At 41.0% G+C, this 14,472-nt stretch overlaps 1 protein-coding gene across 2 annotated transcripts in view; it reads left to right on the top strand.

The window, feature by feature from the left end:
- pi4kaa (phosphatidylinositol 4-kinase, catalytic, alpha a) overlaps nucleotides 1–14,472 on the top strand; it is a 97,769-nt gene that overhangs the window by 47,243 nt on the left and 36,054 nt on the right. For both annotated transcript variants that reach the window (XM_048611596.1, XM_048611595.1), the window contains exons 17-22: nucleotides 4,881–4,989; nucleotides 8,122–8,258; nucleotides 12,143–12,276; nucleotides 12,369–12,451; nucleotides 13,621–13,691; nucleotides 13,806–13,930. In XM_048611596.1, coding sequence (XP_048467553.1) covers nucleotides 4,881–4,989; nucleotides 8,122–8,258; nucleotides 12,143–12,276; nucleotides 12,369–12,451; nucleotides 13,621–13,691; nucleotides 13,806–13,930 — 659 coding nt within the window. The remainder of the gene's footprint in view (nucleotides 1–4,880; nucleotides 4,990–8,121; nucleotides 8,259–12,142; nucleotides 12,277–12,368; nucleotides 12,452–13,620; nucleotides 13,692–13,805; nucleotides 13,931–14,472) is intronic.

The following is a 14,472-nucleotide window of genomic DNA, read 5'->3' as shown; positions in this document are numbered from 1 at the left end:
CTATCCTCTCCTCTATCCCTCTTCTATCCGCCTCCCACTCTCTCCCTATTTATTTCAAAACCCCCTTCCCCTCCCCCTTTTCTGATGAAGGGTCTAGGCCCGAAACGTCAGCCTCTCTGCTCCTGTGATGCTGCTTGGCCTGCTGTGTTCATCCAGCCCTGCACCTTGTTGTCACAGATTGAGCTCAATTGTGAGGTACCCTGCAGTTTAGTAGCCAATCAACACTTGCTGTCCTTGGTCATTTGGGCAAACAACTGGAAGGCAGAGGTTTCAGGAAAAAATAGGGAGAATGTTGTCCCGAAAAAACAGTTATTGAAGACATTCAACCTCACAACGATGTTCTAATTCGATTACAGGGTTAACTGCCTATCATTTGTTTCAAGGCTATAGTCTGTCAAATGTTTTCTACCAACCTTGTATGTAAAGCAGTTTTAAAGTGACTGCCAATATGTTTATATTTACTCTGGAGTCCCCCCAACAAAAACAAATTATATTGATGGTTAGCTTTAAGTTACAGTAGATGTAGCTACTTGGGTAGTAACATTCCATGAGCTTCAAACACTACAACAAAATCATTCTAAATTATTCTAGTCCGACTTCATAGTGCTAGGTTAAAGATACAATACACTAATTATGTAATTAATTGATTGCCCAGTCATAGTCTGAGCCCCCATTAGGTTGAAAGCAAACTGTTAGACTGATTCAGAAATGTTTTTTTCTGCCAAGGATTCTGTTCATTTTAATGTAAACAGAAAATGGTGAAACTACTGAGTAACTATGGAGAGGCAAATAGGGTTAATATTTCAGGTCAATGATCTTATAAAATTGGAGATTTAACAGGTGTCAACCAAGAACAGAGGCAGGGATTGAGGATGAGAAGATCAAAGTAGGAAGTTTGTGATAAATTGGATGCCGAGAGAGATTGAACAATAACAAGTTTAAGTGGTGCAAAGCAGATAAGGTAAAGGGGACAAGTAGAGAACCAAATTGCGTGGGTGTGGCAGGTATGCAAATGACAACAACAAGGTTTGGTAGATCCACGATTGAACATGAGAAAGAAGAAAGCATTGAAGATAATGATCAGAGACAACTGAAAAATTCTCTTGGAGAGTAGATTTTCTTCAAGCTACAGAAATAGCAGTGGATTAATCAATAATAGGAATACAACTTTAATGTGCCTGACCTAGGTATGTGCAAGAAGGCAGACCTAGCACATAGATAAGTGGGCAGATTGATCGAAAAGATGTTTTACACCAAAGATATTTTTGACTCTCTGTATGAACAATCCTGTCAACTCAGTCAACTTTGTTTCAGCCTGCCCAATGGGATCCCTGCTTGCTGTTGGGAGGAAAGGCATGGTAAATTGACCACTGATCACAGTCCTTTTGACTGTGCTACTCATACCACGTTTGCCACAGCTCCACCTCCTATAGCTTGAACCAAAATTGCTAGTGCTCACCCAGTAAAGGATACAGTAAAGAGAAGACTTTTGAGTGACCAAATGGAGGTCTTCACAATTCTGAGATGATTTGATGGGGTACTTGTTGAGAAAATGTTTCCAGTTGTGTGGGAAATTCAAAATTGGGGGTCATTTTAAAAAAAAAACTAATAATGTCCAGTAGAGAAGTAAAGAGAAACCTCTTGAACCAGAGAAGGCTTACAACATGGGATATAGAAATAGCGTAGATTTCATACCCATCCGAGAAACAAGCCCACCACCCCATTCACTAAAACAGCACTTGCCTTTCCCCATGTTGATCTCCCATCTGAGCAGCTACCATGACCTCTGGTATGGAGCTGCTGGTTTAGATATGCTGGCCTCTGATTGGCCAGCACATCCAGGTGGGCGGGACTTTCTAGCTTGGCAGCCGACAGCTTTTCTGTTAATCAGCTGCTTTATTGCCAGAAGAACCGTCAGACATTGTTAGTTTTGTAGACCATAGATTTCCCTCCTGAAAATTCCTGCTTTCAAGTTTAGTCTGAAGATGGGAAGATCCCAGTCTTTGATTTAAGTGGGACCTTCACCCTTTTCCAAATTCAAAAGGAGGTATCATTTCAGATGTGACAAAGGTTAATGAAAAATCAGAATATTGGGAAAGTTTTCCAAAATGATCAGAAAAAGGTGAGAAGATAAATTGAGGGCCAACTAATAAGAAAAAAAATGGGCAGTAAGAGTTTTTTTTTAAATGTAGAAGAAGGAAGAGAGAAGCCAAAGTGAAAGTACTAGAGAATGAGGCTGGGAAATAATAATGGAGGACCAAAAAATGGCTAAGTTGAAAGAGATAAATAAATATTTTGCATCAGTCTTCATGGTAAAGACATTATGAGCGTTCCAAAAATGATAAATATTCAAGGGGCAAAAGTGGGTGGGTAAATAAACACTCTCTAAATGCAAGAGGAAAAAATACTAGGGAAACTACTTAGGCTAAAGACTAATGTGTCCTCTGGATCTGAGGGGTTGCATCCTGTGATTTTAAAGGTAGTAGCTGTAGAGATGGTGGATATACTGGTCATAATCTTCTAGGAACCCTTAGGGTCTGGAAAAGTCCCAGAAGATTTGAAAACTGCCAACGTTTCAACATCATTCAAAAAGGAAGGGAGGCACAAAACAGGTAGATATCGGCCAGTTAGCTTAATATCTGTCATTGGGAAGGTATTGGAGTTGATTATAAAGGATGCAATAACAGAGCAATTATACATGTATACTGTCATCAAGCAGAGTCAGAATAACTTCATGAAGGGGAAATCATTCCTGCAAAATGTATTGCAGTGCTTGAGGAGGTCACAAGCAGAATAGACAAAGGAAGCAAATGGCTGTAACATATAAAGGCGTCGGGTAAGGTATCACTCGCGTAGAAGATAGTAAGTTGGGATAAGGTGGACATTTTCGGATGGCAACTTTTAATGAGTGGAGTGGCACAGGAATCAGATGTTTTACACCAAAGATATTTTTGACTCTCTGCATGAACAATCCTGTCAACTCAGTCAACTCACAGAGGGGAAAAGATATTTATAGTGTGTATTAATGACTTGGATTACGGAACTAAATGTACTATGACCAAGTCTGCAGATGTTGCAAAAGTATGTGGTGGTGATGGCACACAGTCTACAGAGGAATATAGACAGTTGAGTGGGAAAAACTCGGCAAGTGGGCTATCATGAAGGAAATGTGAAGTTTTGCGCTTTGCCTGGAAGAATAGAGAAACTGAATATTATTTAAGTAGGGAAAGACTGCCGGAATCTGCAACCTAGAGGGATTTGGGGATCCTTGGAAATCCAAATTCAGTAGATGATCGGGCAGGTGAATGGAACGTTGGCCTTCATTTCAAAGGTAATGCAGTATAAGAATGGGAGGGGCTTGCTAAAACTAAAAAGGGACAAGTCAGACCCCACAGCTGGAATACTGCTCCCCTAACCCTACCTTAAAAAAAAAGTTACTGGTATTGGAAACATTCCATGGAAGATTCGCTAAGATATGCAGAAATTTTCTGATGAGGAGTGGTTGAATAGTTTCGGCCTGAACTCCATGGAATTTAGAAGAATGAGAAGAGACCTGGCTGAAACACAAGTTTCTTAAGGAGCTTGACAGGGTAGATGTGGCAAAGTTGTTTTCCCTTGTGAGAGAATGTAGGACCAGATGGTATAATCTCAGAATAAGACGTTGCCCATTTAAAACAGATGCGGAACATTTTTTTTTCTCAGAGGGTAGTTTAATCTGTGGAATTCTTTACCACAGAGCTGTGTGGGCTGTCTTGTTAAGCATATTCAAGTTTGAGATCAGCAAGTTTTAATCAGTAAGAGAATCAAGGGTTAGCAGATAAAGCAGTTATAGAGTCATAGTCATTGAGTCATATAGCATGGAAACAGACCTTTTGGACCAACCAGTCTATGCCAAACATAATTCCAAATGAAACTAGTGCCTTCTGCCTCCTCCTGGCACATATCTTCCAAACTTTTCCTATTCATGTATTTATCTAAATGTCTTTTAAACGTTGTAATTGTACCACTTCCTCAGGAAGTTCGTTCATTCACGAACCATTCTCTTAGTTTAAAAAAAAATTGCCTTTCATGTCTTTTTTTTAAACCTTTGTCCTCTCACCTTAAAAAATGTGTCCCCTAGTCTTGAAATCCCCCATCCTAGGGAAAAGACAACTACCATTGATGCTATCTATACCTCTCATTATTTTATGAACTTCTATCAAGTCGCCTATCAACCTCCTATGCCCCAGTGAAAAAAGCCCCAGCCTTTCCTTATAACTCAAAACCTTCAATACTCAGCAACATCCTGGAAAATCTCTTCTGAACCCTCTCCAGCTTGACAATATCTTTTCTATAACTGGGCGACCAGAACTGTTTACAGTACTCCAGAAGAGGCCTCACCAATGTCCTGTACAATCTCAACATGACTTCCCAACTCCTAGACTCAAAGGACTGAGCAATGAAGGCAAGCGTGCCAAATGCCTTTTTAACCACCTTGTCTATATGTGACACAAACTTCAAAGAATTATGTACCTGCACCTCTAGCTCTCTGTTCTGCAACACTCAACCATGATCTCATTGAATGGTAAAGTAGACTTGACCTACTTCTGCTCCTATGTCTCTTACGGCCTTAGGTGTGGACATGGTTTAAACTTTGATACTTGTTCAGTTGCTGTTGGAAGCTAAATAAAGACCATCCAATTGGATTCTTCCCTAGTATGAGAGAAAGGGGGGTACAGATAGACTTAGACTTAGACTTGTACTTATTTACAGTTTCCCTTCTCTCCAGACTAGTTGCAAACCTCCTGACTGAAGATTTCATAATGTGTGTTGAGACAAGTGCGTTTGTTAAGACAAGTGTGTTTGATGGAACTTCTGGTTATGTGACTTCTGTTTTGCAGCTGACAAGACGGCTCCCTCTGATCAAAGATGCGAAACCCAGGCTTCAGAAGCTGTTCCGAGACTTCTGGCTCTACTCAGTCGTAATGGGCTTTGCTGTGGAGGGCTCAGGTACCTGAGAGAATGATAACATGCTGTGCTGTAACATGGTTGTTATGAAGACTCTAGTTTGGTGAAAGTCCCAAAAGCAACTGCCTGGATTAGTGCTTGCAGCTAACTGAATGAATAAATCTCCGCAAAGTCCTAAAGGGATCCCAGTGGTGAGAATTTCGGGTTTCTTGAGGGAGGATTGCCTCCAGCTGTCTGCTAGTGAAGCTCAGCAGCACAGATTAGTTGCATGTGAGACCGGCTGTAGGCATGGCTTAACATCACTGCAACGCAAAAACAAATAAAAATTTTGATCAGATTCATAATTTTAACGAGTGACATTTGAAAAGTTGGTTAAGTCAGTGTGAGAAATCACAGATTTTGCTTTTTAACAAGATTATCAACATTTTTCCAAAGTTTTGAGGTATATGTTAAAATCAATCCATTTTAACTCTTGAGATGGTGCAGTCATCTTCCTTAAGTATTCACCAGTTGACAAGAGGTCAGCTAAGCCATCCAGGCCAGGGGAGAATATTCTATCACTCTCCTGACTCGAGAACAGGTTTTGAGGAGTCAGGAAACAAGTTACACACCACAGAATTCCCAGTGTCTGACCTGCTGTTGTAGCCACAGCATTTAAATTGCAGATCCAGTTCAGTTTCTAGTCAACAGGATGTTGATATTAGGGATACAGTGATGGCAATGCCATTGAATGGATTCTGTCCTGGTGTAGATTGTCATTGTCTAGCAGTTGTATGACATAGCTAATAAGTGGCAAGTAACAACTGCAATCTGGATATTGTCCAGATCTGGCTGCATATGCATTTGGTGTGCTTCAGTATTGAGGGAGCTATGAATGGGGCTGAACATTGCACAATCATCAGTGAACATTTCCAAATTGTGGAACTGTTTCTAAGGGACTTGAGCAATGATAAATCACTTATCATTATTATTGCTGTGTACTTGTGAACTTAGTTAATGTATGTGGAATTTAGTTGTTGAACTTATAAAATGTCTAACCAGTCCATCCAACTGTTCTTCTCTCTCTTTGGGCTCTATCCCCACCTATCTTTTACTTCTTACTCCCTACCCCGACCCTGTCTTCTGCATATAAACCAACATTTTCCTAGCTACCACCAGCTCTGAGGAAGGGTCACTGGACCCGAAACATTAACTCTGATTTCTCTTCACGGATGCTACCAGACCTACTAAGCTTTTCCAGCAATTTCTGTTTTTGTTTCTGATTTACAGCATCTGCAGTTCTTTTGGTTTTTATAAAATGTCTAAATCCCTTATCAATGTAATAGATTTTCATTTCACCGCACTCCTTCTTTTTTTTTTTCTCTCCTTTTCATTCATTTATTTTTTTCTGTCATTCTCCTTTCTTTTCCTCCCTTGAATCAGTCAAATTACTTCATGAAGCCTGCCATATTACAGCAAACATGCAACTCTTTTAAATGTTTAGACTTCAGTGAGTCCATGATAAATATCTGGGAGTAAATTTGAACAAATAGTTTGGAAAACTCTTCAAGCTTGTATGGCCAGAATCTTATTTGTCACGGGAGTTTCCAAAAATTACTGGCATATACGGCTGTACTTGGCTCAGGTTACTGGATGGCTGGTTAGTGATGCAGAGTGATGCATGAGTTTTATTTCTGCACCAGCTGATGTTATGATAAAGGAGACTCTTCCTAAACTTCTCCCCCTGACTGAGTAGTGGTGACCCTCAGATTAAACCACCACCTGTCGTCTCTATCTAATGAGAGAACATCCCCATGGTCCGGTAGGATTATGGCAACTTTACTTGCACGTCTTTTAACTCACCCTGTTAGCTCAAGGCATTACACTTCCTTTCAAAGCTAATTTAAACTTTTTAAAGTTCGTAGTGGTGCAGAATTTGCCCACAGAAGATAGGAGCACCAGTGATGAGGGAAGAATTAAGTAATTCTTTTCAAAAACATATGTCTGAATTACAAATAATGAATCATTACTGATCTGAAGGAAGGTATAGATGGTCTGATTAGCGAGTTTGCAGATGACACTAAGATTGGTGGAGTAGCAGACTAGTGAAGGGAACTGTCGGAGAATGCAGCAGAATATAGATAGACTGGAGAGTTGGGTGGAGAAATGGCAGATGGAGTTCAATCCAGGCAAATGCGAGGTAATGCATTTTGGAAGATCCAATTCAAGAGCGAACTATATGGTAAATGGAAAAGCCCTGGGGAACATTGATGCACAGAGAGATCTGGGTGTTCAGGTCCATTGTACCCTGAAGGTGGCAACACAGGTGGATAGAGTGGTCAAGAAGGCATACGGCATGCTTTCATTCATCGAACAGTGTATTGAGTACAAGAGTTGGCAGGTCATGTTACAGTTGTATAGGACTTTGGTTCGACCACATTTGGAATACTGCATACAGTTCTGGTCGCCACATTACCAAAAGGATGTGGATGCTTTGGAGAGGGTGCAGAGGAGGTTCACCAGGATGTTGCCTGGTATGGAGGGTGCTAGCTATGAAGAGAGGTTGAGTAGATTAGGATTATTTACATTCGAAAGACGGAGGTTGAGGGGGGACCTGATTGAGGTCTACAAAATCATGAGAGGTACAGACAGGGTGGATTGCAAGAAGCTTTTTCCCCAAGAGTTGGGGACTCAATTACGAGGGGTCACGATTTCAAGGTGAGAGGGAAAAAGTTTAAGGGAGATATACGAGGAAAGTTCTTTACACAGAGGGTGGTGGGTGCCTGGAACGCGTTGCCAGCGGAGGTGGTCGAGGCAGGCACGATAGCGTCATTTAAGATGTATCTAGACAGATACATGAATGGGCAGGGAGCATAGGGATACAGATCCTTGGAAAATAGATGACAGGTTTAGATAGAGGATCTGGATCGGCGCAGGCTTGGAGGACTGAAGGGCCTGTTCCTGTGCTGTAATTTTCTTTTTTCTTTGTTCTTTATAAGGTTTGACAGTGTGTGTTAATTCTTTCACATGTTATCCAGTTTGTTTCTGTGCAATGTTGACAAATAGCACACTGTCATATTGTTTAATGATGGAAGCTGTCATATCTCAATTGGGGTTTCTGTGACATTGCCCTGGGTTCTTTTCACTAAATTTGATATTTCCAATTGATAATGACATGTTTCTTCATTCCTGCAGGCCTTTGGCCAGAGGAGTGGTATGAGGGGGTGTGTGAAATAGCCACCAAGTCTCCGCTGCTAACCTTTCCTGGAGGAGAGCCATTACGTTCGGAGCTGCAGTATAACTCTGCCCTGAAGAATGACACGGTTTCTCCGGTAAGGACACCCACATTTTTCCAGAGATTGAAACAAAATATTCACTAGTCTTGGACATGGTGATCCAGTGTCCGTATGTACTCATGTACTTGATGGCTGCACAGGGTGAAAATTCACTCCTAAATTTTCATTCTTGGCTCAGCTGCTGGCTAAGTGATCCAGGAAACCCTGCTTTTTGTGCCACAAGGGAAGAAAGTGAAATTTGGCAGACAAGTGACCACATCTTTTCGTTGCAACAAGCCAAGGTCAATGTAAAGGGCAGCAGCCAATCTGGGTAGATATGTTACATGTGGTGGGAAAGAAGAGGCTGAAAAACTACTTTAATCCTCTTGATAAGAAACTGAAGTTGCACTGCAACTAACATCCACGAAAATGCAAAAAAAAACCCAGAAACTTAATAAAAGAAATAAGAGCTCATGTTTTTGTGTGTGCCTTTTTGATGATCTCAGGGCATTCCAACATGCTTTACAGACAATAGGGTACTTTTTGAAGTGTGGAGCCTGGACACTGTTATTATGTAGGAAATGACCAGTCAATTCTGCATAGCAAGGTCTACATGGTTTGATTTATGTATTGTCACGTGTACTGAAACACAGTGAGCAACTTTGTTTACGAGCAGCGCAGGCAGATCATAGTAAGCAACGGAAATACAGATAAAAAAGACTTGGACAGAAGCGTACAGGTTACATTGCACAGGGCATACACTAGGTGAGATCAATGTTAGCAAGATCAGCATTATTTGATAAATTATCAGACTGATAACGGCCAGGAAGAAGCAGTTCCTGAACCTGCTAGTGCGTGTGTTCAGGTTTCTGTATCTTCTGCCTGACGGATGAGATTGTAGGAGGTCATTACCGGGGTGCAATGGGTCTTTGATGTTGGCAGCCTTTCCGCGGCAACGATTTGTGTAAATGGAGTCCATGGATAGAAGGTTGGCTTCTGTGATGGTCTGGGATGTGCACACTACCTTCTGTAGTTTCTTACAGTCCTGAGCAGAGCAGTTGCCGTACCAGGCCGTTATGCACCCGCACAGTATGCTATCAATGGTGCATCTGTATAGGTTAGTGAAGTACCTTATGGACATGCAAATTGGGGAGGTGATGGGCCCAGTGTTACTATTGCTGTACTGTTGACCCAGAGACCCAGATAACGTTCTGGGGAGCCAGGTTCGAATCCTGCCACTGCCGATGGTGGAATTTGAATTCAATAAATACCTGGAATTAAGAATCTAGTGAAGACTATGAATTCATTGTCGATTATTGGAAAAACCCACCTAGTTCACTAATGTCCTTTTAGGGAAGGAAACTGTCATCCTTACCTGGTCTGGCCTACATGTGACTCCAGACCCACAGCAATGTGGTTGACTCTTAACTGCCCTCTGGGCAATTAGGGATGGGCAATAAATACTGCCTAGCCAGTAACGCCCTCATCCCATCAATGAATAAAAAAAAAAATTCCTGAGCTGTCTGAAGAAGAAGAGGGGTTGCTGTGCCTTGACTGTCGCATCTACGTGGGAAGTCCAGAACAGGTTGTCGGTTGTCGTCACTCCGAGGAACTTGATGCTGTTCACCCTCTCACCCTCAGTTCCGTTGATGTAGATGAGGGTGTGTTCTCCTTTTTTTTTCTGAAGTCAATGACCAGTTCTTTAGTTTTGCTGACATTGAGAGACAGATTGTTTTCATTGCACCACTTCACCAAGCTCTCTATCTCCCTTCTGTACTTTAAACTCGTCATTGTTAGATATCCGTCCCACTATGGTGGTGTTGTCAGTGAAGTTGTAGATGATGTTCGTTCGGAATTTGGCAACACAGGGAGTACAGTAGGGGGCTGAGGACACATCCTTGGAGGGGCTCCAGTGTTGGGTTACATTGTGGAGGAGGTGCAATTGCCTATCTTCAGTGATTGTGGTCTATGGGTCAGAAAGCTGAGGATCCAGTTGCAGAGGTTGGAGCAGTTTTGAGATCAGTCTGGAGGGGATAATGGTGTTGACTACAGCTCCAACTTCAATGAGCAGGGATCTGACAAAAGTGTTTTTGTTGTCCAGATGTTCAAGGGATGTGTGCAGGGCCAGGGATATAGTATTCTCTTTGGACCTGTTACATCAGTAGGCAAATAGGGGATCAAGCTGGGACACTGGAGCTGATGTGTGCCATGACCGGCCCCTCAATGCACTTCATGATTCTTGAGGTCAGAGCCACTGGGCAGTAGTCATTAAGGCACATTGTATGTGCTTTCTGATAAAGCAGATATAGCCTCCTGTTAAAACTTAATTAGATCGACAGCTCCCTTCAGTGCTGCACTGGAGTGTCAGCCCAGGTTTTTGTGTTGAATACTATGCAATAGGGCTTGAACTCTCTCTTTCTGACTGGGATAAAAGAGTTCTGTTTGCTGAGACATAAAAGACCCATAAAGGACGTTCTGGCATATTTGAATTTTGATACCGCACTGCCTGAGTACGGGATATAACTGAATGACTCTGATATAGGTTCAGGCCTTTGTTGAAACCTTTAAGCATTCATCTGCCTTAGTAACTGGTGAGCAGTAGGTCATTTCTCTGAAATAAGGAATGAGAAAAAGTAATTTTTCAAAAAGGAGCTGGATATGGACTTGATAAGGGGAGATTTTAAGACCGGGAGTGTAGAATAAGCAAATAATTCTTTCAAAGAGCCAGCACGGACATGATCGGCTGAATGGCCTTCTTGCCTGCTTTGACTGTCATTGTACGCAGTAATCCTTTATCAGACAAAAAGAGCAGTGCCACTCTTCCCTCGGAACATACCATAAATGATAACTAGCAATGATGAAATACATTCGGGAGATTGTTTTGAAATGCCGCTGCTGCAGGAGTTAATATTTGTCAAGAATTTACTTTGTATCTTCGATCTCCCCCAAACCCCATCCCAATGGAGCAAGCTGTATAAATTATGTTATTTGTCCAGATAACATTTACTTGGTGAAAGTATTAGGAGAAAGACGCAAATTTAAAAAAAACAAGGTTTCGCAAATGTAGTTCCCTGTTGCATATGTCCACCATTTTCTATTTTAAGGATAGAATCAGATCTAACGGATATCTAACAATGACGAGTTTAAAGTACAGAAGGGAGATAGAGAGCTTGGTGAAGTGTTGCAATGAAAACAATCTGTCTCTCAATGTCAGCAAAACCAAAGAACTGATCATTGACTTCAGAAAAAAAAGGGAGAACACACCCTCATCTACATCAACGGAACTGAGGGTGAGGGGGTGAACAGCATCAAGTTCCTCGGAGTGACCCCCATCACCTTACATTTCTAACTTTTATCTCTAAAATAGAAATCTCTAAAATCAGATTCTCAAACCCATCTATCTGTACCACTGAGTTGTCACTCTTAACTGCCAGCCACATGTCACTAGTATACCACACAAATCGCCTCAGATATAGTCATTTCAATTAGAACAGGGGACTGCCGTTTTGTAGGGGCACGAATGCTTTGTACCAAATTTTGTTGCATTTGGTAGAAATAGGAAGTGGCGGAGTAGTTGAGCTTCAGGCATTTCTGAACATGTGAATTGTTCTGTGCCAGTCCCTCATCTACTTTTTGAAAGAACTGAGGGGAGATTATAGTCAAACCAAGCAGGCCTGTCATGGAAGTAGTGTAAAAAAAATGGCTAAATGCACAGGCACTGTAATTGATCGCATTCTTTAAAATTTGCTCTTTGGATGCTCAAAAGTGAAGAAAATAAGTGTTAGGAGATTAGAATACTGTGGAGCATGTCCAGCAATGATTTTAATAAGTATGTTTCTACTGTCCTTTTTCACTGCAAATCTGCTAGCATCTCTTTAAATTACCTACTAAATTAGTATTAAATGACATATATATTTTTTTTTATTATTTATCATTGTTAGGCTGAACTGAATGAATTGAGAAGCACCATCATAAACCTCCTGGATCCTCCTCCAGAAGTCTCTGCTCTCATTAACAAATTGGATTTTGCAATGTCTACCTATCTGCTCTCTGTATACCGTTTGGAGTATATGAGGTGTGAGAAACTTTATCATGTAAAATGCATGAGCCCATTTCTGCAGTTAGACTGCGTAGAATGACTGTTAGTAAACTAGATTGTGTTTACAGGGTATCCCGCTCTACAGACCAGGACCGTTTTCAAGTCATGTTTCGATATTTGGAAGACAAAGCTATTCAGAAGGATAAAGCAGGTAAACGTATCAACAAAGATCTGTGGAGACAAAGAGTTCCAAGTTCCAATGGTTATTGTCTCATCACAAATGCTGCCTGACCTTTTGAATGCTTTTCCAGCTTTCTTTGTTCTTATTTCAGATTTCTAGCATTCACACTATTTTGCATATTATTTTGTTTTATTTATTTTGCTTTTGTAGGGGACGATTGAAAGTTCAGTTTTGCTGTAGATTTGTGCTCTGTTTTAGTGTTGTCAATAGCTTCTCTTAGTATCTGGTCCTTACAACAGTTGACTCCCACTGCCCTGTGTCTACAAGCGTAATACTGGGATCTGAAAGTGCAACAATGAACCTGTTTTGTAATCTGCTCCAGATCACCATGTTCTCCATACTCTGTCAGTCTCTCTTTAAGCGGACTGAGTTAACATTAGATGAGATGGAATTTGTTTCGATTTATTCCCCCACTTTAAGCAGCTTCATTGCGCAGCAGACCAAACTAGGTTGTGTGACTTCTATGAGAGGTAAACATATCAACTGATATCCACACTTTGGTTGTGTACCATTACAAAAATAAAAAATAGTTGTACAGAAGCTCACTTTTGTGGGCCCTTAATGTAAAAGCGTACATTCTCTCAATCGATTTCTCCCCTTTAAACTTCCTGCTGCGTTTCCTGATTTTGAAAATCCTCTTTCCCTGACCTTTACAGTTCAAACATTTGTGAGCTGGTTGTTCTACTGGAGGATTGAAGTCATGGAATTGCTTCTGATAAAAAAGCATTTCTCAGCTTCCACATAATTTACTATTTGTCTGCTTGCAGAATCAGAATTCAGCATCTGACTGTCCTAATACCTATTAGGCAGCTTTTCCTGGGCTGGGTTTTCTTCACTGCCAGTCAATCTCTTTAACCAAGCTCTACTAACGACCTTTCCTCTATTGCAACGCTGGTTACACTTGAAAAGTACTGCATTGGCAATAAAGCACCCTGAGCAAATATATATATTCAAAATTTAGTTCCATCAAACCATAGAAACTAATAGCAAAGGGACCAACTTAATCCTTCCTGCCTGTGCTAGCTCTTTGAAGCAGTGACTCAATTTAGTCCCAACGTTTTCCTCATAGCTTGAAAATTAGTCTTCTTCAAATATCTTTAAGAGATTTAATATATTTTTGTGCTTTTTTCTTTCTGCAGGAATGATGCAATGTGTGATTGCAGTAGCCGATAAAGTGTTTGATGTTTTCCTCTCTGTTATGGCAGACAAGGTACGATGTACTTTGGTTTAACCAGTTGTCTTTAACTTAACCTTTTCAAGCATTTTTCAAGAATCTATATTGACAAATCTTTACAAAGACACGCCTTGGTTCTACCCCCTTCAGCCCAAAACGAAAGAAAATGAGGAAGAACTGGAGAAACATGCCCAATTCCTGTTGGTGAATTTCAACCATATTCACAAGAGGATTCGAAGGGTTGCTGACAAGTTCTTGTCTGGCTTGGTAGATAAGTAAGATCTTTAGAAGAGCTATCTTTGTTCGTTTTAAATTTTGTAACTGGATGCACTACTTTTTTGAAAAAAAAAACATTGTGAGCAATTTTGGAACTAGGGGTCATGTATCTTAGGTGACCACTAATAAACCCAATAGGCAATTAAGTAGAAGCTTCTGTACATAGAGAGTGATTGCAATATGGAATTCACAACAACATGGGGTAGCTCCAGTGAATGGATGAGTTACATTTATAAACCTATGGATTAGGGTCAGGAGCAGTGGGCCGTCCAGCACTTCATGCCATTCAGAAAGATTATGGCTGATCTGAGTTTAGTCTCAACTTCACATTCATGATTAATCTCAATAATCTTTCACCCCTTTGCTGATCAAGTTTCAAATTACATCTGCCTTAAAAATATTCAAAGGTAGTAGGAACTGCAGATGCTGGAGAATCTGAGATGACAAGGTGTAGAGCTGGATGAACACAGCAGGCCAAGCAGCATCAGGGGAGCAGGAAGGCTGACGTTTCAGGCCTAGACCCTTCTTCAGAAAGATTTTT

Source organism: Rhincodon typus, chromosome 24 (assembly GCF_021869965.1).
Source record: "Rhincodon typus isolate 14 chromosome 24, sRhiTyp1.1, whole genome shotgun sequence".
NCBI classification, from domain to species: Eukaryota; Metazoa; Chordata; class Chondrichthyes; order Orectolobiformes; family Rhincodontidae; genus Rhincodon; species Rhincodon typus.
This window is presented reverse-complemented; position numbering and strand designations above follow the sequence as displayed.